At 37.2% G+C, this 26,710-nt stretch overlaps 1 protein-coding gene across 13 annotated transcripts in view; it reads right to left on the bottom strand.

The window, feature by feature from the left end:
* The window catches only part of Tp63 (tumor protein p63), a 211,459-nt gene that overhangs the window by 24,306 nt on the left and 160,443 nt on the right, over positions 1-26,710 (bottom strand). For 9 of the 13 annotated variants that reach the window (XM_013019339.1, XM_013019343.1, XM_013019344.1 and 6 more), the window contains 5 exons: positions 6,315-6,501; positions 4,057-4,172; positions 3,039-3,148; positions 2,228-2,364; positions 792-874 (listed from right to left, as the gene is read on the bottom strand). In XM_013019339.1, coding sequence (XP_012874793.1) covers positions 792-874; positions 2,228-2,364; positions 3,039-3,148; positions 4,057-4,172; positions 6,315-6,501 — 633 coding nt within the window. The remainder of the gene's footprint in view (positions 1-791; positions 875-2,227; positions 2,365-3,038; positions 3,149-4,056; positions 4,173-6,314; positions 6,502-26,710) is intronic. The other 4 variants (XM_013019345.1, XM_013019349.1, XM_013019342.1 and 1 more) reach the window with 1 other exon arrangement.

The following is a 26,710-nucleotide window of genomic DNA, read 5'->3' as shown; positions in this document are numbered from 1 at the left end:
ACTATACCCCCATAATAAAATATCCCAGTAGAAATAAAGTACAAACAGAAAGCATAGAACTCTCTAAAATTGGTAAGTTATTAAACAATTTGTGACAAACTTAGGATGGTCATGACATGTAGGATAATCTCATTATTCACAAATAAATGAGCAAATTAATTTTAAATATGTGTGTAAAAATGTTCTACTAGCAGGGCTAGTCTTGATTGGGTACAAAAGTGAGTAGAAGAACTAAAACTAGCTGTGGACAAAAGAATAACTGCATGATTCTTTTTTTAAGGAAAAAAGTTGTCTTTTCTATACTTAGTTTTACTGTTCCTTTCCATCATCATAAATTGAATGTATATTTCTGTCTTCATATTTTGAAATCTTAAATCCCAATCAACAAGGTGATATTCAGAAACAGGACTTTTTGCAGGTTGTATAGGTCATGAAAGAGGATCCTTCTAGAATAGGATTTACATCTTTCAGAAAGAAATGCTAGAAAACACTTGGGCTTTCAATCCCTAAAATTTAGATACAAGGCAAAGACAGTCGTGTGCCTCTGAAAGTGGGCCCTCACCAGAACTGAACAGGTGGCGCTCTGACCTGGGACTTACTTTTTACAGGATTGTGAGACCTAAATTGCTTTTGGTTCTCAGATATCTCATATAGTTCCTTTGTTGTTACAGCTTTAACTGACTGCAATTGTTTCTTTCCTATTGCTGTAGATAACTGCATGTTTCTTCTTAGGGAAAGCTCATTCATAGGAGGTTAAGTGAAGCAATGATGAACGTACAAAGGATACTCACTGGTAAGTATAGAAGCTCATCATCTGGGGATCTTCGTTTCTTGATAGATGTCATCTGGATGCCATGTGTGTTCTGACGAAAAGCTAGTAGAGAAAATTAATTCAACTTTCACTCTGGGAATGTGTCTGAAGCAAGAGTACATATTACACAAATTGGGCTATTAAACATTAATATTTAATAACATATTCTAAACAGACTCAGCAGCAGCAAGGCTTATGAGATACAGAATTCTAGTCCCAAGCATCCATTTAATTGATGATAACTGCTTTTTCATTAAATTTAATATGAGCATTATAGGAAAGGTTGGAAGCAATAAGAAGAAAATTTAGGGTTCTGAGAAATGTCCTTTTGTTTTAGTAATGCTGCAGGAAAACTTGTGTCATGCTTGTGTCTCTGAAGAACTTTTAAGAAAAGGAAGAAAATGCAGTTGTGGATTATAAGTACATGCCTATAATCTCAGCTATTTATTTGGGAGGTAGAAATAGGAGGATTGCAGTTCAGGCCAGCCTGGGCAAGGTTTAGCAAAACTATTATTCCAATGCCTCCTCCCACCTCTGGTAGTGAAGGAACTTAACCCAGGGCTTCATTCTTTTTTCATGCGAAGCTGGCTCTTTTGCATTTGAGCCATGCCTCTAGTAATTTTTGTTTAATTGGAGACACAGTCTTGAGGACTTTTCTGCCAAGACTGGCTTCAAACTATAATCCTCCAGGTCTCAGTCATCTGAGTATCTACATATCTAGGATTGCAGTGATCAGCACCTAGCTGTAAGACTCTGTCTTTTAAACAAGCTTAGTGTCGCTGTTCACATCTACAATTCCACTTACTTGGGAAACAGAGGTAGGAGCAATACAGTCTGAGGCTAGCCTGGACCAAAGTGCTAGACTTTATTTGAAAAAAAAAAAATCCAACTAAAATGAAAAGGTTTGGGGTATGGCTCCAATGGTAGAATGCAAATGGTAGCTTTGAATTTTTTATTTTATTTTCTAGATCATTCCTCTCTTATAGAGGAAAGTGTATGCTATAGAGACTGGGTTGGTAATGATAAAAATAAAAGGCAGGAAGAGGTTCCTCAAATTCCATTTTTTCCTAAATTAGAAATCACACCCATTCAGGATCCACGGTACAAAGACGATCCTGCTACAAAAATTGAGCCAATGATGCTCATGCTACTGGTGTAGAACTCATGTTCTGAGTAGCCACGCACTAAAAAGAAATCCTAAGCAATGCCTATTGGCTTTGTAAAGCTGGGGTCACACCTGGAATTCGCCACAGTGCCTCCTTTAATGCTTACCATTCAACCTAGTCAGCTACTAGTCAACCTGCTAAGCGCAGCATTCTCCTCCTGGAGCCAGTGGTATCTCCTATTTAGTTTCTGTAGCCCTCGCTCTCTGGAGAAGACTCACCCCGGCCCTATTTGGTCACTACATCTACTTACGGCGCTTCGTACCATCACCATTCTTTGTACTGTCTGAAACTTGCTGCTTGCGGATGCTGTCTTCATCCGCCTTCCTGTCTCTTCCAGGACAAGCGCAGATCCGGGCCTCAAAGCAACGGCGGCCCAGGACTTGCCCACTAAAGAATGAGAGAATCGGGGAAGGAAAAGATTAAAATCACAGGATTTTTGAAGGCCCTTCAGAGTTTTCCCACTTTTATTGTTGCTGCTGTAGGCCATTACCAACACCCTTTCAGCATGGCTGCCCTGAGTAAGGACCTTCAAAACCTGGCAGCACACAAAAGCACTTCTCTGCCACAAGCAATATTGGTACAACATTCCATTTGTTCTGCAAAGAATCTCCAAGCCATTAGCTGAGCAGCTGTATTTAGCTACATATTTTGAAGGAAACTTGAGTTAAGCCAGGGGATGTCTCCAATAAAATCCCCTTAGGCAGCCCAGACTCACTCAAAGAAACTGCTAAATGCCTTGGGGCCACATGAAAACAAACACTGTCTGATCAGAAACAATTCCAGTCAAATGTCAAGAATTCAGGTATGAAGAGACTTTTACACCTTTCCAGGTTTTCTTGCTTGCTTTTTTTTTCTTTGTCTACTTTTACCCACCCTTTTCTGTCTCCACTTCTTAGATCTTTTATGTAAGTGTTTACAGCAAGGATTTAAAGCACAAAGAACAGAATTAAGGGCAGTTTTCTCTTGTGCCATGCAAAGTTAGAGATAAGGATAGGAGAGACACCAGTTCTTGTGCCCTGTGTTTGTGATTATTGGCAGTGAGCTCTCCACTGAACACTTACTCTCTGGTTTCCAGAGTAACGATGATTAAAATTGGACGACGGTTCATCCCTCCGACACAGCTGCTGTTGCACATGAAATTATACAGGACAGTGGTAAATTCCGTGCCAACCTGAGTACAGAAGAGAACACTGTGTTAGTGATGGTTTGAGTTGAGGTTCTGCCCTCTTAGTTCTTTCCTCTGTTGAGAGACCTCCACTTCTAATGGGATGTTCTCATGACACACTCTGAAATTCCACTGTGGATCCCTTTGCCTTGCCTTCTGGAAAACTTGAGATAGCCTTAACCAGAGCTTAGATCTTTGACCCTGTTCTTTAGTAGGCTGAACTACATCATCCAGTTCAAATAAACTCTATTGCCTTGCTCAAGAGCACTGAAAATGGAGAGCTAAACAAAGTTTCTAAAAATAGCAACATCACCTCAAGGATAGTGGATATTTTCCCTATGTAGATAAAACAGGACATTGATTTGAATATACATTCCCACAAATGGCTAAAAAGTCCTTAGAATTAAAGCATCTGATGTGGTTATTTATGGGTAAATCAACGGAAGCCCAGTGAGGGAAAGTCACATGCTAAAGATCCACACAGCTACTCAAAACCTGGGTCTTATTACTCCTGTGTACATTCCACCTCACTACTTGGCTTTCCACAGCAGATGTACACATTTGCCATGCTGTTTGGTGAAACTTGAGCTCAGAGATGTCTGGTAAACTCTCCCATTTACAGACCAGTCCATCACCCATTCAACTGTTAGCTGGATTAAGTATGCTGTGTATAAATCTTATTTCCAGAGTTATGAGGACAAAGAGTTATATTACCAATTAATTCACTATACAAACACATTTAGATGATTTTAAGAGGAGGCATGTGAAAAGCTGTTTACAACTCATATATTTAATGACAAGGACTAACCCAGTGATAAACACTGGGGATATCCCAGTCACCAAAATGAATCCTATCTCAAGCCTAACAATCAGTTATTCTGTATTTCTTATTTTTACTTATTTATTTATTTTACCTGAGGTGGCTCATAAGGTACCAGTACACTCTGCCTTCCTGTGATAGGGTCTTCTACATATTGGGCGTGGCTGTTCCCTTCTACTCGGATCAAATGACTAGGAGGAGCCATCTGTCCTGCAGAGCAGAAAGAGAAAAAATGGTTCATTTATTTACTCGCAGGATAAAACCAAATGAAGTTCCATAGACAGAGTATACTGTGGACAAGGAAATAATCCACATAAAGGAGTATATATATAATAATCCACATAAAGATGCATCTTTGAAAAAAGGAACAGATCTCATACAGGATACAGGAAGAGAGCAGAACCTTTTTAGTAATAACTAATGCAATGCAAAACTTTATTGAAGACAGTAGTCCTAATCTATGCTTTGGAGTGTAAGGTTAACCATTTAAATTTTTATAGAACTCATGATCACACCTCTGACTTCATCATGGAAAACATTCTGCAAACTTCCCTGGAAAATCGAAGGAGTTAGCAAGTTAATTTAAAAAATATCAATTCAAGAAGCAATGCTACCCTCAAATTTAGCAAAATACTAAATAAGCAGCAGAAGAGTATAAAATCAGGACTTTCGCCTTAATTATTCTTTTGTCCTTTTCCATCTTTAGATATTTCTTTTGTGGGGGTGTTGGGGAGGTAGAGGAGAGATCATAGGGCTTGAACTCTGTGCCTGGGTACTGTCCCTCAGCTCTTCAGCTCAAGGCTAGCACTCTACCACTTTGAGCCACAGCACCACTTCTGGTTTTCTGGTGGTTAATTGGAGATAAGAGTCTCAGGGACTTTCCTGCTGGGGCTGGCTTTGAACCACAATCCTCAGATCTCAGCCTCCTGAGTAACTAGGATTACTCATGTGAGCCACCAGCGCCCAGCACTCCATCTTTAGATATAAAGGTATCAATAATTTCTGGTTAACTATGCTAAAAGAGTTCCAGGTAGGGGACAAGAAAATGGGAAGCATCATCTATTTTTATAAAAACCAAATAACTATTATGTAACATAAATGAGAAAACATTTAAAAATGAAGCATAAACTGAGGTAAATGGCTAATGATGCCTATCTACATGGAATATTCTTTTAAACATTTTTAAAAATTATTAAGTAGTTGTACAAATGGTTCAAATTCCATGAGTCAGGTTATGACTTTATGGTATATTTTTAAGTAAAAAGCAGGTCACTAGGGTACAGACAATGCATACATGTAGACAGGAACTAGAAATCAGTGAAAAACCTTCTTGTGCTAAGGAGAATTGGGGCTTTATTTCTTTCTTGTAAATATCTGTTCACTTTTTTTTTTCTTTTCTTTTCTTTTTTGTGGGTCATGGGTCTTGAACTCTGGGCCTGGGCAATGTCCTTCAGCTCTTCAACTCAAGGTGAGCACTCTACCACTTGAGCCACAGTGCCACTTCTGTCTTTTTTTTTTTCTGCTTATGTGGTACTGAGGAATTGAACCTGGGGCCTCATGCATTCAAGGCAAGCACGCTACCACTGAGCCACCTTCCCAGCCCATATTTGTTCACTTTTGTCATTAATTGTCTCTATAATCTATTACATGCTCTATATTTATACACAGTACCTATCTAGCAATATTTACATTTATAATTTTCAGTGATGATTCTTCATGCTTTCTCCTGTCTAATTTTCTGGTACTTTCTATTCTGTACCTTTCATGAAACTACAATTTGATGTATAATAGCACTCTTGCATACAGTAACCTGTTCTGCAAAGTTATTGGGGCTGAGGCTTAGAGGACTGGACATAGCTCAAACACAAGATCTGAGATTAAAAGCAACTTTCCAGACATTTCTCTAAATCTTAGCTCTTCATTAAACTGCCTAGGTTCTAGGTCTTCTATGTACTCTTATTTGTATTTTTCATTTCTTTTTTTCTTCCCACTTCCTTCTTTCATTTTTTCTATTATTTCTTTCTATTTATATCCCTTCTCCTTTTCCTTTAGCTCTAAACACACTTACAAAATTACTCCAGGTAAAGTAATCAAACTAAAGGATTTCATATTCTTGGCTGGAAAGAATAGTTCCATATTATTATGCTTATGCCTTCTCAACTTAAAACATGAATTAAATACTTGAACCACTGTGAGAGCCACATATGAATGTAACATTATTCTTGGATACCCTATCAGCTAAACTGGCAGACTGAACTGATAATGAGTAGGCAGAAAATCAGAAAATAATGCTCACAGGATCCTGACCTTGAAGGAGCTCAATTGACCAGTTAAACACTCCAATGTCCTTACCCTCATTGAATTCTCGGCTCAGCTCATGGTTGGGGCACCGCTTCACCACCTCAGTGACATGCTCAGCTTTCTTGTAGACAGGCATGGCACGGATAACAGCACCCTGGGGTGGAGGGGTCATCACCTTGATCTGGATGGGGCATGTCTTTGCGATTTGGCAGTATAGCTTCTTCAGCTCTGTGGAATACTGCTTAGAGAAAGGCCCAGGCAAATGGGAAAGAAGGAGAGAGCCAAGGGGAGAGATTGTTACAGGTCAAGACAATGAAAATACCTCTAATTTTTACAATGTTTTACACTTGTTAATCATAGGTGAGTAAACATATGACATCCAGTACTTGTATGAATCAAATTGATACCATAAAATTTTACTTTTCTTCAAGATAGTACAATTATGTCACTATTGGTTGCTATATTGGAAAGCCTGAATTCAGGGCTTTTTCCCTCAAGGTTGGTGCTCTACCACTTGAGTCACAACTGTACTTCCAGCTTTTTTTTATTGCTTGGACATAAAAGTCTCAAGGACTTTGCTGCCTAAGTTGGCTTTGACATCATTAATACTCAGATATCAGCCTCCTGAGTAATTAGATTATAGGTGTGAGCCACCAGTGCCCAGTTTACCTTTTATTTAGGATAATAAAACAGGTCTGAAAGATTTTTTTTTAAAAAATAGCACCACAAGCAACTTTATTGATTACCAGAACTAAATGCAAAACTTCTTTCATACTTTGAGTGATGCTAAACAAACCATGAGGACAGTTTTATGCTTAGAGGATTATAATAAACCTTGTCTCTGTAATACTCCAAAGACATATATAGAGTGCTCAGGTGCTTTTATCAGATGGGGTACACGGAGGAGTGAGGGTCCACAAGACAGACTCTCCTGTCCCATCTAGTGCATTTCTATCCTGAGATCATAGTGACAGAGATGCAAGATCTGAAAGGGGTAACTTGATTCAATATTCCTTTGCCTAAATGGCAAGCACAGCTAGTCATAGCACTAAAGGAGCCACGTGCAGATCTTTTAAACATTCACAGCTAAATGAAGCTTTTTCTCTCCATCCATCCTTCCTTCAGAAAGATGTTGGCTATGGTTGTTTGTTTACAGAAGTGGCAAAATAGGATACACAAGGCATGTGACCTTGAACCAAACATATCACACACACACACACACACACACACACACACCTCCTATGCTGCTTTCTCTCATCACTTCTCTACATTCGAGTTGTAATTTATATTAAACTTTATCATCTGTGCTCTCTCGGTCAATGCCTCTTTTGCTGCATCTCTACGCAGATACTGATATGAAACCACTGGGCCATTGTAGATTCTGGCCAAGAGTGGAGCACCTAGTAACCCAAACAAAGGGTAAACACACTGCAATTTCAAGCATAAGTTGGCAGAGCCATCCTGTCAGGGAAAGACCCAGAGAGCTGGAGTCAGAGGAACAAACAAATTCCGACACAAGACGAACATCCTACAATATACACACAAAAAAAGACCACATTGTTTAAAATGACTGCTTTATCTCTTACTTTTGAAATATGATACTTATGAAAATTATTTATTTTCTTCCCAAGTTTTTCAGTGTAGGAAATTTTCAGTTAAAACTTTCCTACTTCAGGAAGAACATTGCAAAATCAGTCCTGCCTGCCCACAGGCCAAGGATTAAATAAAGTAAAAAGGGGTTTATGTAGCTTGAAGTAAAGGAAGCCTGCCAACAAACCACCACAGAAATAAAATTTGGAAAACACTGAATGAAATGTAGACAAATAGTTTTACTCTTCTGCTTTTAAATCATGACTTCACTAACAAAAACATTGTTTTAGGGAATATTAAGAACTCACTTTAAGGAGAACTCCCAAGAAATGGGCATATGCATTTGTGTTTTACTCAGAAAGAGCATAATATGTGTTTTAATCCTGAACTTCATAAAATGAACCTCAGGAAAAGTAGCTAAAAATCATAAGTCTGTCAGCAAAAATCCAAAGGCAATTAAGGCATTCTTCCAAGTACGTAAAGATGGCTAGGAAGAGAATAAATGTTCTTAGTAGTTTAGTTTCTTACAAGAAGCATTATTTTACAATAATTAATATATTACAAGTCAAATTTCACAGACTAAAGAACGAAAGTGTAACAATAAGTTTTGGTATTGTCAAGGAACTAATCCTTGTGAAAGCTCAGTGATACAGATGAGAAATCAAGTTTCTAAGCTTAAATAATGACCAGTAATAATAGTTTTGTCATTCACTTAGTTCTATTATTAGAAAGTCAGTTTTCACATAACACTGTAAGGAAAGTATTATAGGTCCTCAACATCTTATCTGAAACTCCCGAGGCCAGAAATTTCAGAATCCAGAATGGTTTAGATTTGAGAAAGCGGGGAAAGTTCATATAACACAGATCACAAACACATCTAGTAAACTAGGGTAACACTTCATACTCAAACATTAACACTTCTGTAAAATTCATAAATATACTCAATGGGAAAATCAACTGCATGGCCTCATAGTTTGCAGTTGCAATTCACCAACAAGTGAGTGCAACTACCAACTTCAAAAATCAGCACCAAATTTTTGGCTTTCAGCTTCTAGAACTTCAGAATTGCAGATGGTAGATAATGGGCCCGTATTATTATCCCCATTTTATAGATAAGAAAATTAAAGGACAGGGAAGACTTGCCTGAGGTCAAACCATTCCTCACCTCTCCGTTCTCTTGCAAAAGTGGACTCTTGAATTTTTACAGTTTTCTTATATACAACATTATGGCTCCTTTTTGTTTTTTTCAAGGTGAAGGAAACATGTAGACTGCTCTAGCCCTGTAATGCAGCTCAAAAGTGTTCTATGTCCACAATTTCTTAGTTTAATAATTGTTCATTTAATGATGAGGAGACTAAGCTAGTGATAGAACTGAAAACATCTTGGGGTAGGTGGAAAGTCTGCCTGAGCTGTACTGGCACTGCCTGTTGTACTTCTGATATGGCTCTGGGATGTACTTCTGTATAGCTTTTTAATGTAGATTGTTAAGAACTTGTTCTGACCCTATGTAGCTCTCTCTCTCCCTTTCAGCACCCATGCCTTTCCTCACTACTCCAACTTACCCTCCATGTTATACCCATACAAACTTCTTAAATACAATGGCACATTTATCCCACATGATTTTGTACTATTCTATTTGGGAATAGTCCCATTTTTCCTTTCTTCTGTCCCTTGCGTCAGGACAATTGAGATATTCTTTCTAGCTAGAATGCCTGTGATACTGTACTTTTCTAATTCTTCAATATTAATGATGAGTGTTTCATATTTGACTAAATCAAAATACCTGACCAGAGCCAGGATGTACATGTATTGCTTCTGATTCAACTACCAGGCCTTCTGTTCATTAACTAGAGGGGATGGAGTTGACCAACAGGCCCCATTCCTTACAAAACCAATTCTTTGCTCCTTTATTTGCCTCACTGGTGGCAAATCAGTTCTGTGATGACACTTAATATTTTTTCCAGTACTAAATTCTGGCTCCCTGACCTATATCATGTATTAATAATTCCTTAGGCTTTGCTACATCCTCTTCAATAACATCACCATCATTTCCAATTTTCCAGGCCTCTCTGTAAGATGGCCAAAATGGGAAGCTGACTTGCACCATGATTTTTTAAATATACTGATGATTCATGTCAGCAAAGACTGCAAGTTTGAACACATACAGACTCTCTTTCTCTCTCTGATTTCTAAAGTTGACTTCTAATTTGCTCCCTATCATCGACTTGAGATTTTCTAAAATCCTCATTTATGCTTTTTATTGTATGGGTCTTCAGTTTGCAGAGTTCAGAGTAGCTAGGATCACAGGTGAGCCACTGGTTCTTTTTGTTTGTTTTGTCCTTTTGCCTTTTAACAGATATCCAATTGTTTGCATGCTATTTCATTGGCAACCATTCTCTTGTTGTTTTTGAAAATCATTGGGCCAATTTGTTCAGGTCTATGTCTGGATATTTTCTTCTGTTGACTTATATTTATCTCTATATGTTATCTATATTTATATATGATATATCTAAAGTGATGTCATATCACTTTAATTTTATACTTTAAATCATACTGAGTTCTTCTATTTTGTTCTATTTCAAAATACAATTTTTATAGTATACAATTTTTTCTAGTATATAAAAATGGATTTTTATAATTTAACCGCATAGCCTATGAATTTGGTAATTTCACCTATTATTTCTAGTAGGTTTGTTGTTGTTGTTTTGTTTTTTGGTAGGTGCTTTAGTGTCTTCTACCTAGAAGGGTAAGTATACCCATCATGGCTACCAGGAACCTAGAGAACAATAAACAAAGGCTACAGAGGTCAGAGAATATCTGTCTTCATCATCTTAGGTCTTATAGTCCAGAATAAAGACCCGAGCTTTTCTAGATGTGAGATCAAAGCCATCAGAGAAGTCTGAGCAAGTAGAGGGCGTTATCTCGTTTTTTCTTTTCATTTCTACTTAAACTTATTTTATATTTATTTCATTACTTTTGTTTTACTTATATTTATTTTATTATTTTTCTTTTTATTTCCAATTTAGGAAAATAATTTTTAACTAATGTAAAGAAAAAAATCCACTGATAATTTTTCTTTTAATGGGGTCACTCTAATTATCACATGAAGGATAGACTTCATGGATCAGAGTTGGAAACAGGAACATTCAATCATAAAGATACTGCAGCAATCCATATTAAAACAAAAAACAAAAAACAAATGAGAGAGGGTCTTGAGCCAAAAATGGGAGAAGTGAAAAGCAATTCATTTTCCAAATAAATGTTAGCCAGATTTGCTGATGGATTGGCTGTGGACAAGAGGGAAAGAGAAAAACAAACATATTCACCTAAAGTGGAGAAGAAAAACTGTCATAGTGGTACTGAATTTCCCAGTGGTAATGGCATTTAAACTAGGTCTTCCAGGACAAGTCAGCATTCATCAGCTGGATAATGTATCCAACCAAAGATGAAGAGAAGCCAGAGGTTGGCATAGGCTTTCCATGAAAAGAAAACACCATGAGTGAAACTACAGTTATGCTATCCATGGGAAATACCCTTGTGCTAGGGAATGTGGAGAAGCAGAGCAGACAGTCATGAGGCTAACCTAGGAAAGAATATTCTCAGGAGACTCAGGTTTCAGAAAATTAAACCATAACATAACACACTACCAACTGAGAAGTTCCACACAAAGCTAGAGAAAAGTGGGAAGCAGAAGGAACCCAAGGAGCTATTCAGGCACAAAGGGAAGAGAAACTAAACTAAGACAGTAGAAAGGAATAGAAAGATGGAAGAGACACATGGGCTTGGTAAAATATAGTATTCTTGTTTTTGTTATAAAAGCCCTGCATTGAAGCACAAAAACAGTCCAGGAAATATTATTATTTAGAACAAAGAATGCTTATAGAAACAGTACCAGTTAGTTTCATATTCCTTTCTATAACCAAAGCAGAATGAATCAGCTAGTTTTCAAGTAGAGATTTTGCTATTATCTGGCAACTAAAACAAGTTGTAGTCAATGAAGTCATGAACAAATAGAGAAAAAAAAAGCTTTAATTCTAGACAAAATAAATAAGGTAACACTGGGACCAATAGGCCAATTTTGTGTGAAAGACAAAAAGAAAGAGTTCCCAAAGCCAGAAAAAAAATTCTTGTCCAAATCCAACAATTGTAGGCAACAATTACTGGATTAGAAATCAAAACATCAGATTTAAGTGCTGCGTCTTCAATTTATACCCTGTCTTTTCCTATAGCTACTTCACCATTCATTAATATAAAAACAGAAAAAAGTGTAACATTATTATCAATGTGAAAATCCTTAGTCAATGGCAAAAACTGACATAAAAGCTGCATATTAAGAATATTTCTGAAGCCTCATATTTCTAAGATTCTTCACATAGTGTTTAATGTAGCATAACTAATTTGGTGTGTACTGTGAAACGTTATTTCAATTCTCAATTCTCAATTATTGGCCAAATAATAAGTCTGTTGAAGCTTTATGAGTAACCATTTATAATGAATCCTATACAGCTGATTTATCTGCTAATAATCAGTAAGTTCTAAATGACATAAAAAATTGATTCACTTGTTTACAGAATTTGGTTTGTCCACCTCCATACATTTGAAATATACATCCCTACATTCATTGAAGTTACAATTTTGCAACTTCAAAACTTGCCTACATCATATTGTCCAATATTTATCCTCAGCAATTTACTATTTTCAATTCATACACTTTACCTATTTGACCATATTCTTGCACACAGATGTATTTCTTTCATTTTAATAGTCAGAAAAGAGGGGCAACTTTAAGTTTTATCTCTAGTATTTTATTTATTAAAAATATGTGAGACAGTATGGAGAAATATTAATGTTCTTAAAGATACTCAGATGTCTTAGGTTTTTTCTTAAGTTTTTGAGAGTGTTTCTTAAGTGTGTGTGTGTGTGTGTGTGTGTGTGTGTGTGTGTGTGTGTGTGTGTGTGTCGTCAGGAATTGAATTCAGTGCCTTTGTATGCTAAACTTCTGCTTTACTTTTAAAGGTACCTGCCCAGCCTTCTTATTTAACACCCTAAGAAACACTTAGCAATGATATTTTCGTCTAAAATCACCTTGTTATAACATGAATCAATAATAGAATCAACCTAGCAAAGATGATTAAGTTTATTTTTTTTAATTTTTGATGAATAAATTTGGCAGAAACAGCTCCCACCTCTAAAAGTGTGACGGATCTATGATTTCAGAAGACAGAGAACACTGAATATGTTTGAACTTAGGTGGAATGTAGAAAATGTTTTGTGTATTCCTTTTTCTCTAATCATCACATGTAGAACTGAGATGTAGAGATGAAATTTGTTCATCAACAAATATTTACAGAGCCTGTGCTTCATCTCTGGCTTTGTATGGGTACAAGGGACCCAGGAGTACTGTTGGCCCTAAAGAAATGGGTCTAAAGGAAACTCTTCACACTCAATAAGTAACTTCTAGAATTACAATGTGGCTTCTGAAGAAAAAAAGAGAGAAAGCAAAAAAAAAGCAAAAGAAAAATTGAGGGCTTACTTAGTTTGGAAGACATCTCTGGAAAACGTGATTTCTAAAAACATGATTTCTAAACATGAAATGGAGGCAATTTAGCGGCACATCTAAATCTAGGCAACAAGAGCCTGAATTCAGACACACACACTTCTGTGAAGGTAATGTTTGCATTACATGTCATAGTTTCATCATGGTTTCTATAGAAAACAACTTGACATTTTTAAAGCAAGGGTTTGCGTCTACATTTCTATAATCGAATCACCCTATTTTAAGGCATTTTTAGGCTTAAGATAACTTTGCTAAGATTATCCTAGAATGTTAAATCAGAAGGCTTCAAGCTTCGAGATCATTTGATTCAAAGTACGTCAGACACAGATGAGAAACCAAAGCCCCAGAAAGGAGACAAGACTTTATCATGAACACTCAACAATTAGAACCATCTTGACATGTAGCTCAATGTTGATCACTATGTATCATATGGCTTTAACACTTACAGCAAGGTGCTAAGAAAGCACATTTAAATTAATGAATGTCTGAAGATTAAAGTGATTGGCTTCTCCAAAGGAATCATGGATATGAACAAGAACTCAGGAGGAATTTCAGGCCTTGCACAAGATCCTCCCTGGATCTTGAGTTCATCATCCCTCTTTAGGAAATTCAGAAGCTTGTGAGATGACTATTGTCATGGACTATGTGGTTGCTGCTCTTTGTGTTGAGGCCCATACTAGGGTTGAACCCGGGGCTTTAAACTCTTGCTTGGCAATTTCCATTCAAGACTGGAGTTCTACCACTTGAGCCACACTTCCATTTCTGGCTTTCTTTGTGGTTAATTGGAGATAAGATTGAACCTCAATCCTTAGATAGTGCCTCCTGAGTAGTGAGGATTTATAGAGATGAGCCACCAGCATCCAGCTTTACTTGATGGTTCCATGGAAACTTCCTAGAGAATCTTAGTCTGAGGTTTTATATTGTCAAGAATACATGCCTCCATCAGAGAGAATGGCATTGCCCCATTTGTTAGGAAGTGGAAAGACTTGGAAAAAATTATACTAAGTAAAGTAAGCCAGGCCCAAAGAAACATAGGACCCATGGTTTCCCTTATTTGTAATAACTAGTATATGTCTGAGACAAGCAGAAAAGGTCAGATATGTTGATGTTAGGTGAAATTAACCCCAAGATAAATATTCAAATCTTTTTTACTTTCATGTGATTGTTTCTAACATATTTATAAGATTATTTCTTTGTTGCTTTGTAAGTCCCTCCCCCGCGATATAACACCTGCTTTCACTGTATTTGATGTTGGTATAATTTGTGGAGGGGAAGGGAAAAAACAAATTGTTTAAATAGGGATACAGGTGGACCCATTGTAACAATGAGATGTACAAGTCGTTATGTCAAAAAACGAACTTTACAACTTTGGTGGGGGTGGGAGCGGGTAGAAGGAAGGGGGAGGGAGGAAGAAAGGGGGGACGGGATATGGGAAGGGATAGGAAAGGGAAACAAAGGAGGAAACAATAATGCTTGTTAAGAAATGTACTCATTATCTTGCCCATGTAATTGTAACTCCTCTGGATGTTATTTTCATAATAAATTTTTTTTAAAAAGAATACATTAAAAAGAATGACGAAAACAAAATGGTGATGTTTGAAAAATCAGAAATATATAAAAAGAGTAGGAATCAGTATTTGTTCTTCATTATATTCATGCCAATGAAGCACTAGCTCACCAGCAAGGAGTCTTAGCTTTTGTTGGGCTTCAACCAAATTTCCTCATACATAGTCATGACCATTTTAAATATCAAAATGAACAAGGTATGTCTTCAGTGGCATACCAGACAAGTGTGTGAAAACCATCAACTAAACTAAACTCCCTCTCTTTATACAATACTCCTCACAGAATGGAAAAGTAAGCTTTGCTTAAGCTTTGTTTTGCATGGATATGGAAGGAAGGAGGTTTGGTATATTGAGAGGGTGAGCTGCTTATAGCTAAGTATCATGTTCAAATAAAATGATTCCAGGGTATTTAAAAAAAACAAGAGCAAATTCAGTTCCTTTACTAATAATCTGCTGCAAATAGCAGATAAAAAAAGCATTCCTGTCACTAGGACCCTATCCTTACCACCTGCCTCAGTGACATTCTATATTACACACTCTTGGCTGCCAGACTGGTAATTCTGTATCACAATGCATAGAGATGCCAGCTAGTATCAGTACACACCTGCATAATTTTTCAACAGCTCCTATTCCTCAAGGTACATTCAAGACCCTTCCTCCCTACTGCATCAAAAACAAAATAAATAAAGACTTCACTTCTTTCAATCTCTCCCAGAAAACAAAACACATTACTGTATGCACATATCGGATTAAATATGGATGAATTGATTCTCAATGAAACAAATAAGTAAATAATTATATCTATTAAGGGAAGCAACTATACAAGCCAATGTCAAAATCAGCACAATTCAACAAATCCAGATCAACTCATCTCTGGTATGCTATAATACTCCAAGGGAACGTTTGAAAATTCTCTTTTAATGTAATACTATGCACATTATGATTTATTGGATGTTTGCCCACAAAATAATTAACCTCAGCTTATAAAACCAGATGCAGCTGTGGCCTATTAACATTTATGGCATGTTTCTTCACTGAGAGAGATGGCTGGATCTGAAGAAGATGGAAAGAAATGAATACATTTCAAATACATAAATTAATGCATGAGTCTAATTTTACTTCTGTGCTTCTAAATGGATTTGGATTTATTTAAAAAATAGAAAAGAAACACCTGTAACCCTAGATACTCAGAGGCTGAGATCTGGAGGTCTATGTTACTATGCCTGCTAGACAGCAAAGTTCTCAAGATAGGTTTCTAAAATAACCAGCCAAAAGGCAGTTGGGGGTGTGACTCAAGTTTTATACCACCAACCAAGAAGGCAAGCACAGCAAGTTCCAGTTTCTGAGTTCAAATCCTGGCACTAGCAGAAAAAAAATAAATAGAAAATATAATGAGATCTGCAATCTGTAAAATAGCCACCATTCACTAACAGGAAATGTTGGATGGACTTCTAATGTATGGTTCCTATTTGCAAAGAGTTCAAAAGACTTCAAGAGATGACACATGGCCTGTACTACCTCAAATAGCCCTTGACAAGAAATACAAAGGTCAAGTCAAAGGCTATTATGAAAATCTGTGAATCGCATTTTTGCCATGGTCAACTTCCATAACCTGCTTTCTTGCTATTCTATGATATCTAGCATCTCAGTATTTTCCTTCCTAAATTCTATTCCTGACAAGTGACAATCAAGAGTTTGCTTTTCATAAGGCCAAGAAGATAATGGAGTCAATGATTAGAATTGGTGAAACACACAATGTTTTCAGAGACAACCAAATGAAATCCTAACATTTGACTTAGTGTGGTGGGGAGGAGGGAAGTAGCATATGAACACAGAAGAGAATTAAAGTAGATGTGAATTAAGAGAAAATGAGGAATGGGGTAATAGTATTTAAAAACAAATTGTACTCATTACCTTACTTATTTAACTGAAAACCCCTGCTCATCAACCTTTTCAGTAGATAAAATAGATTCAATTTTAATAAGGAGACTTTGGAAAATGAACCCAAAACATCTCACTCAGATATGGGAAGTTATAGTCAGAAAGAATGAGATTCACCTTCAGTGTGTTATGTTTTGAATATAGCCAGCAAGTATCACATTGAATGGTGCTTGGGTAATTATGGAATTCTGAATCTATCATCTATAAATCAGAAACACTAAACATTTTACAACTAGGGAAAGATTTTTTTCTAATTACTAAAAATGAAAAGTTACTGAAAGTGTTCACTTAAGGTTTCAATATGTCCACTCTAAACAAATTTCATGATCTATAATGGATCATGTACCAAAACTCCAGAAACAAAAAAAAAAGTAAGAATTAATGAATTTTGTGTGGTCTGGGAATGGAGTAACAGGGTTGTCTTGAAAAGCCTGCTGTCAGAAGTTTGAAAATCAAAGTAGCATCCAAGAACTATCTAAGTATCCTTCCTCTGAGCAAAGACTCTGTTTTCTCTCCTGGTTTCTGGGTTTCCTATGTCTAATGAAGTCAAGAGGACAGAATTCTAGCCTTTGACCTGTCCACTGACTCCCGGCATCTTCAGTGACAAGTCATTTCCTCTCTCTGGCCGCAACCACTTGATTCAGACATTGGGCTTTCCAACTTAAGACTGAATCTGCAGCAAATAATGGGAACTTTGCAAGTGAGCTTGCAAACAGCTTCCAGGCCACCATATCCTGTTGGAATCTATAGGATCAGGTAAGAGCAGATCCCCAAATGGGCCCCACAGGCTTCTGGCAAGGTATTTACTTCTCCCCACCTCCCTTCCTGCCACAGCCGTCTAGCTGCCAGACATGTACGAATTGTGCTCTTGATAGTTTAAAAAAAAAATCCTTCCTCCAAGCACTTTTCCTGACGGCCCCAGCCAAAGGGCCGCCTGTTGCCACCTGTCAGTTGTGGGGATTAATTACCTGAGCTAAGGCTGGGAGCGGCACATTCTTCCTGGGGCCTCACCCACAGATGTTGACATCAAGCAGGTGGGCTGTCTGCTACCTGCTTACTATGAAGACCAGAGAAAGCCCATGGGGCCAGGCAGGTGGGGGGTTGGGGAGACACTTACACTGCATCATGAAGCAGCAACACCTCTGCAGACAGGAATGTGCCCTGGGACCTCTGTGCACCTCTATACAAGGGCACTGCCAGGAAGGCTAGAGGGCAGCCTGTTTTCTCCATCTTTGGGAAGGGGTGGGATTGGAGCTTGACAGTCTATTCTAGTTGCCTGAGGATTTGAATTTAGAAAGCCAGTCTTAAAGGACTTGATTGGTAAGATTTGATTTGATTTGATTGTTACAACCCCAGAAGAATAAAATATTCTGCCATCATTGCCTTGTGTAAACCCTGTATGAATAGAAACAGTAGTCACAGGTACCTTCTCTAAGCAGATCCTGGAAGGCATTTGTCAATGTTGGTATACAGCAGGTGCTCAGTAGATGTGACCTTACCTTCATATGTTTCCCAAAGTCACAGCCATAAAATTAAGTAGAAGGCTAGAGTGACTTGATTCTGCTATTTATTAAGAAAGAGTTCAAATATGAAAAGCCATATTTAAACAGTAAGTGTAGAGATAGGAACTCCAAGTGTTCTGGTCAAACATCTGCAAAGAGTATCCCAGATTGCCTGACATATGCATGTTCCTTGCCTCTCAATAAAAGAAACATGGCTATTCTTCACCCATAAGCGGAGAAACAGGTATCTAGGGCGTGAAAATTCTAGCAGGTGGGCAGAGAACGCTGCCCCACTGAGCACATTCAATTTCAATCCCTTGAAAAAATACATGAGAGATGTAGAGGGAAAGAAATAATGACACAAGAAGTTATCAGGAAGACAAGACTAGCACCCATGCCTTCTAATTTCTAAGCCCATAATTATTTTACTCTACAATGTACCAGTACCTCTGTTCTTTAAAAAGATGGTATCTGATGGTGGAGTGGAGGCTTCACGGACAGATAAGAAAGTTTTATAGACCTGCAGATATGCATGCATACACTCTTCTCTTTTTTTCACTCTGTCTCTGTCTCTGCCTATCTCCAGAAGACAAGATAGGCCAACTACCTAGAAAAGCAGCATGTCCAACTAGGGGTATTGTTCTAGCTGTTAGCTGGCATTTACCCTCAAGGTAACAAAAAGTATTATCCTTGGCCCTCAGGGTGACTCATGGCTCCCTAACAACAGCCTAGAGCTACTATAACTATTCTTGTCTCTGTGCTGGGCCCAAATCTGCTGCCCTGATCTTTCTTCAGCTTGCCCTCAGCTGATCAAAATGGCAGGCGTTGCTCATAAGGCTCTGTCCAGAGCTCTGGTTTCTCATTGCCTACAAGAATGTATCTGTATCCTGTAACAAGAGAAAGCTTTACACTTAAAGTAGGTGTCTTCTCCCTAGATGCTACAGTTGAAGGTTAGTGTCTACTCCATTACACATGTTCTTTCCTTGTCTTTTAAAATGACTCATTGTAAACACTTCTTAAATCTCTAGTTGCTAATGAGAGCCACATCATTCCTAATAGGAACACACTGAAAAACCATTCATGGCTGCAAGCATTTAGAGCTTTACTCCTGTGTAATGGCTCAGGCATCCTTGGCAAGATAACACCAAACACATTAGCAATGATTGCTTTAAAAAAAATCTGTTGCTTGTTTTGGAGCTCCATTTGTATGTCCACTCCAAAAGTGAGCCTCTATTCCAATGATGGTAATTTGTATCTGTGGAATAAGCTTTGTAATGGAAGAGAAAAAATACACTGTTAAGAAGAAATAGGTCAGTATGTATTGACAGTACAAATGTCAGAGCATATACTGATAGTCATAAATGACACCATTATTCACGCATCTGTACAGTCTTTAACCGTTTAAAGAGAATTTTAAAACAGCCTATCCACTTACTTCTTGGCTAACACTATATGAGAATTATCTTCATTCCTTCTTGTCAACAAAGAATCAGAATTAGAGGCTTAAGTGGGTAAACTATTTAACCATTTTTAAATGGGTAGAACTCCAGGTTCAAGTCTAGGGTACTTACATACCATATACATATATTTTGTAATATTTTTCTATGTGTTCCCTACTATGTTCAAATTATTATACTACAGGTTAGGATAGGAAGAGATACCAAGTAACACACTCCATTTGGGAAACATTAATATATACAAATACTTATGACCAATGACAGGCTATAAAATATGAATATAGGAAAAATTGAATTGTAAGTGCTTTCTGAGATCAAACTCCAAGGAGGTTATTGAGAAAACTTGAATATTTTAAAAATATTTTTCATGATGAGGGATTATAAATATTACAACATCTTTTAATCACATGTTGTCTCTCTCTCTCTCTCCAGCTACCTCCCCCACAGATATACACATATAATGTGTTCACAGTGAAATTCTTTTTAGAACATTATTTAATACTATTTGCCTAAATTCAGAGAAGAAAAACAATTCAATTGTTTAGATTTCAATTACAAGTTTTAATACACAAGACAACTTATGAATACATAGCTACATATTGAGAATAAATACATAATAGTAAACCACAGCATATATCAGCATTAGGTTCATACCTTAATTGCATGCAAACTGGTCACAAGATGAAAAGACAGATGTCAAAAGAGCCATGCCTGGTGTATTAAAAAATCCAAAAAGCTGACATCTATTGAATATGACTTATATTCTATGCACTTTGATAAAGTCTATGTTAAATGCTTAGTTGCTTATTAAGTTGGTACAGTTGTTGCCAATTACCAAGAAGTGAAATGAGACTCCAAGTGGTTAAATAAGTTGCCAGTCTTTCATAGCTACTACCTGGAGGCACTCAGTTGCATTCTAGATTCCCTGACTTCAAGGCTTCTGTTCTTTACTTAGAACGCATGCTCCTGTGTGACTTGAGTCAAGAAATGTAACTCGGAGTTGATTCTGCCTTCCTCTTTATCTTTAGGATAGATAAGAACTACTACTGCCTTTCCCCAAGCTTGCTCTGAGTGTTTAATGAGAAGGAACCACTCCATGGGGCCCACAGAGTGCTTGTTCTGTGAAAAAATTCTAGAAGAGCTACCATTATTGTAGACATTGTCTAGTCTCTGCAGTTATTTTTGCTGCAGGTCTTTGTGGTTAGATCAATAACTGTAAAATTTATTTTAGTGACACAAAATACTTTTTAAACAAACTGCTAGAGGACCCCCTCTTTGACTTGGGTACTAGCTGATACTATCATCTGGGAAGATAGGTTCCTGGGATGGATCTGTAAACAAAACAGGAAAGAAAAGAAAGAAAAGGAAAGTCAAGGCTGTTCTTAGCACTGAAAGTGAAATCGATGCAATTAGATTCTCAGCTTTTATTAATTTATTTTGAATTATAGTAAGGTTTGAAATCAGGGTCTTATATTTACTAGACAGATGTTCCCAGCATTATTTTGATTTGTTTTAGTTATTTATCAAATATTCTTCCATTTATATCTGGGGTAGCCTGGGTAGGCCCATGCCACTATAAGCAGATTTTTACTTACTGATATTGAGTTCTTGCTAATGTTTGTGTGCAAACTAGCCTAGGATCTCAATCCTCCTGATTTCTACCTCCCTAGTAGCTAGGATTACAAGTATGAGCCAGCAGCTGGTCTTCTCAATTCTGTTTCTAAGGTTCTTTTACTTTTTCCCCAGTGTATGGGGAAGCACTGGTTACACTTTATGCTCTGTCTATGATATTTAAACTATACTGTCCTTTTGCCAAGAACTAAGTCAGATTAGCACAGAGTTTTAATTCCATGAAAGAGGACAGACACTAATTGTTGAGAATCATTATTATTCTGATATTTTATATCCTTTATTCCTTTAGCCCCTGAGAAATAGATGCCAGGTGTATATATAATAGGATTTTTTTTAATGAGGGCAATGAGTAGCAAGTGGATTTCAAAACATAAACAGAGGCCATGCTTGCTCCTCTTCAACTTGCTGGATGATGCAAGGAGCTTTTTCCTGAGCTAGGAGAGTAATTACACATTCTAAGAAAAGTATAAGGGACTTTAAAGTCTCTTTGCTTAACAGCTGTCCCCAAGTTTCCAAATGAACAATGGTGAGACAGATTGCTTTCCATGCTGCCCCATCATAAAGGCAAATTGCTGAGTTTCTCTATTTCAGATAAGTACAGGAAGCGAACCTACTGAAATACTGAGATCTCAGGGTTATTGTTAACATACTACCAAAAAGGGAAGGTGTAACTTAATAAATTAGATCAAGTTTAGTGTTCAATAGCTTTAAGCCAACTCAAACTCTTGGTTTCTCACTCTTTTAAATTAAATCCTTTAGAACTAAAATAATTCTGAAATGTCTATTTCCATGGTTGTCTATTTTCCTCCATGTGCCAGTATTATATAGGTATCCATGGCAATTGAAGAAGAGATTTAAACAAACCCTTTTCTCTCCTTACAAGGCCTCCTGAAAACATCATAAAGTGACTTCTTGTGTCTTTACATTTCATCTGTTTAAGATGGGACCATGCTTCTTCTTTCTTTTCTTTTTTTTTTTTTTGGCTTTTTTTCTTTTTCTTTTTTTTTTTTTTTTTGCCGGTCGTGGACCTGAACTCTGGGCCTGGGCACTGTCCCTCAGCTCTTCAGGTCATGGCAAGCGCTCTACCACTTGAGCCACAGCACCACTTCTGGCTTTTTCTGTTTATGTGGTGCTGAGGAATTGAACCCAGGGCCTCATGCATACAAGGCAAGCACTCTACCACTGAGCCACCTTCCCAGCCCCCTTGTTTTTTCTTAACTTACTAGTCTCAACGGGGAAAAGAACGCAACCTACCTGTCAATACCATGCCATGAAGTTAGACTGTATTTATCAAAATATTCTAGAAATTACAAAAAAAAAAATCAAGTAAGCCTGTTAAGAGCAGTGCCTTTGGCCAACAGATTGGAAATCTCAGGTAATGGTGATGTGTGCCTATAGTTTTAGATTCGTGGGAGTCTGGGTCAGGAAAATCTTTTGAGGAATTCAAGGTTAAACAACGTATCAAGACTTCATCTCAAAAAAGAAGGAAAAGGAAACATTATAATAGATAAGAGAAAAAGGTTAAGAAACATTTTCTTTAAAAAAGAAAGAAAAAAAGGAGGGAGGGAAGAAGGTAAAAGATAAGGGAAAAGAAGGTCCAAGAGGTTGGGAAAAATAAATGTTATTATTGAGTTCTTGTTAAACTCATGTTAACTTTTGGTCAGATCAGTAATATTAAATACAGGATGGTGAGAGATGAAAATTTAACTCCTGCTTAGAGAGTTGTTGCATGATTTGAGAATGTGGTTACTGAAGAAAACTCAGCATATTTAGTTAAAGTTCAATTTTAAAAATAATGAATAATCATTTTGATGTAAATACCAAATAGTTTGCTCAATGTACTCATAGAAACTACATTTTCATTATTAAATTGAGATTTATTCCTAACTGGACATCTGGATTATTATTTGCTACACGTAGCAACTCTAGCAAAGTAGGATAGATATAAATTTTCTTAACTTTATAGTGCTCATATTGAAAATATCAAATTTAAGGAAGTGCATACAGCTGTCATTTATTGACAATAGAGAGATATTTTATCAATCTCCTTTCAAAAGAAAGAGATCTTCACAAGCAGAAACTAGAAAGGACAAAGAAAATTTAGGGCCTAGGGACAAATAGATAGCCGGAAAGGAAGCATGTGTTAGGAAAACAAAGTTCATCTTGTGGAGACTACAAAGTAGGTCCTCTGGTGGTGGGGCAGTGTATTTATCTAAAAGCAAAACATACAATTAAGGATGCTGCTCAGACAGGCAGAAGCTCAACTCTCTCTGTTTCAAATTGATCTATAATCTCAAGAAAAGTTACATAACTGTACATTTGAGAAATGATCATACCTGCCAACATGGCAGGTATGTTATTAGGATTAAATATGATGATGTATACATGTTTGTTTTGAAAATGTTAAGGCATTTTACAAACAGAAGGGGATTATCATTAATGGTTCAAAATTGCGCTCAAAGAAAACACCCCTATCAGAGTGTGACATGCTTAGGAGGTCAGTATACAGTCACCAACAGTGATTTCTGATCTGAGTTATATGTGAAAAAGATCCTTCTGCCTGATGCTGAAGATTAAAAAGTTAGGAGGAAAAAGTCCAGAAGCAAGAATGGGGACATAGTACCCGTTAAACAAGATGCCAATATATGGAAGAGCTTGCTATGAAGTAGGGAAAATGAGATTAGAAGAGCTATAGCATTGACCAAATTTCTAGTAAAAGAGATGAAAGATGATGGCATAATTTGGCTAGCCAATGCTACTATTTCTATAAGTGACAGGGAAAGCATATTAGCTTGCCCATACAGGGAACAGCTATATTTCTCAATATAGGAGCACAGATATATTGCTCAGCTCTCACAATGCTAGAAGGGATCTATTAAGCAGTTCCATATTCTTTAGCTGAAAACTCTCCTAACTGCTGATGGCTTTTTATGAAACTCCAATACTCAATATATTTATTTCTTTTTATCTTATATCAAATAATATATGAAAAATCTTTGTTAAAACAATGAATTCTAGGTGGGTGCTGATGGTTCACATCTGCATTTCTATTTACTCAGGAGACAGAGATCTGAGCATTGTTTTCAAAGCTAGCCTGGGCAGAAAAATTTGTGAGACTCTTATCTTCAATTAATTACCAAAAAGGTATAAGTAGAAGAGTGGTTCCAGTAGTAGAATGCCAGCTGCTAATGAAAAAGCTAAGCTCCCTTGAGGCCCTAAGTTTAAGCACTGGTACAGACACTAAAGGATAAAGACAAAACAAACAAAAAAACCAAAAATCAAATAGTGAATTGTTTGACATTCTAATTGATACATGTACCACTTGATTCATTTCTTTAGGATAGCCAAATAAACATGGTCTCCTCTTCCAAAACTGGAATTATTCTGAATGTGGAGTATGAATAGCACTAAGAGTGAATATTTTGAAAGCAGTGAATACCCATGGAAATAAACAACTATCCAGCCAATCAAAGAGATAGACAATAGAGTATCTGTTTCAAAGTTAGACTCAACAATAGTAACATCTGACTAAGGAGCCAGATCTTTCTTAGCCCACTTCTGTGGAACATCTTAGAAGAATTTGAACCCAGACTCTAGAGGCAGTCCAATAGCAGCTGACGAACATAGGCTGTACGTGCCATAAAAAGGTGCTGCAATCCCTTCATTATGCTAATTATACCTGAGACACCAGAGGGCTGGAATATACATGACATAGCCAATTTCTCCACCTATTTCATCTTTCTGGCCATGAGGTTCTTTTTCACTTAAGACTAAGACAAAGAAAACATGCTCAAGTTAGTCCCAGTCAGAGTGCTCAGAGGAGAAACCTGGCTTCCAGACTACTTTGTTTAAGTACTTTCATAATCTGTCATTTATTTTTCCCTTATTTGGTCTTTAAGCCAATCAATGGATCAGCCATGTCTTTTCACATTGTACAAACATCCCTCTCTAGTTGGAAAAGCCATATAAAATCTGAGAATATACAGGAGAAGAGAATGTCATCCTAAAAAATATTAATTTAAATGTCTAGATCCAAACAGGATTAAAGGATTTTACTCCACCAAGATCGTTGTGAATTAAGGGCAGATTCAAAACACGAATTTCATTATCACAAGAATCCTATCAGAGGATCAATATAGATCAAACATATAGAAAAAAATGACAGAGTTCTCAGCCAAACAGGGGGAACATATTCATTCCTTAACAATTTATCCAGAGAGGGAGAGAAAAATGAGAAAGCAAAAGAGAAAGAGGGAAGGAGAAAGAAAAGTAGAGATTTAACGTCAATGACCCACCCAAGCAGATTTAGGTGTGGAGATTATAGTTTGTGATACCAAGTAGGAGGAAGGAGGTGTTTGTTCTGTTTTAGGTATTAAATGCTTCCATCAAGCCAGTAGGTTTACACTTTCATCACCAATTAGGGAAGAAAACTACCTCCATGTTGAGGAACCTGTATGGGAACAATTTGTTCTTTGGAGTGTGGAGACACGTGGCCCACAAATGCACTCAGAATACTTGGTATCACGATCGTTGTGATTTTTCCACCAAAATTCCTAATGGAAAATTCCCGATTGAGACTTTATTAGGAGGGGTAAGCCCACAAGTTTAAGTGGCACAATGCCCACTTTCCCCCTTATTGTCAGAAAAGAAAGCACCAAAGTCAATGTTGTCCAAACAGTACATCAGTAATTTCCCCCCAAATCTCCCCTCTTAAAACTTAAAAAAAAAAAAGAAAGCAAAAAGAAAAAAAAAGGAATCTGTCAGACTATCAAAGCACTGTCAGTGCCAGTAAAACACATCATTAAGGTGAGTAATTTTCCTGTTTACTTCAAACACTTTTTTTCCCAAACTCCAACGTGGGCAGGTCTGATCAGGTAAGGCTTTGGAACAAGTAAAAGCGTCCCCAATTTCTACATAAACGCTGCAGGCCATGGGGCAAAGACAAGTCTCAACTGAGCACTCCACGGTAGTCAAGCCTCTCGGCGCCTCTGGTCTTGTCTCCCTCATACCTTACAAGTAGCGTCATGTCTCCCAACTTTCAAAATCAGCTCTAGCTGCAGCACACATGCACAGATGTGGGCACACACGTTTATTTTCTTCGAATTACTTTTAATTTATATCTATGCATATTCTAAGCATATCTGCTTTATAACTATTCTTTCTTGTGCACTTTCCAAATAAACTATTTCCCATTCTGAATGGA

Source organism: Dipodomys ordii, unplaced genomic scaffold, assembly GCF_000151885.1.
Source record: "Dipodomys ordii isolate 6190 unplaced genomic scaffold, Dord_2.0 Scaffold45, whole genome shotgun sequence".
Classification (NCBI taxonomy): domain Eukaryota; kingdom Metazoa; phylum Chordata; class Mammalia; order Rodentia; family Heteromyidae; genus Dipodomys; species Dipodomys ordii.
Note: the sequence above shows the minus strand (reverse complement) of the source record. Positions and strands in the feature narration are given on the sequence as shown.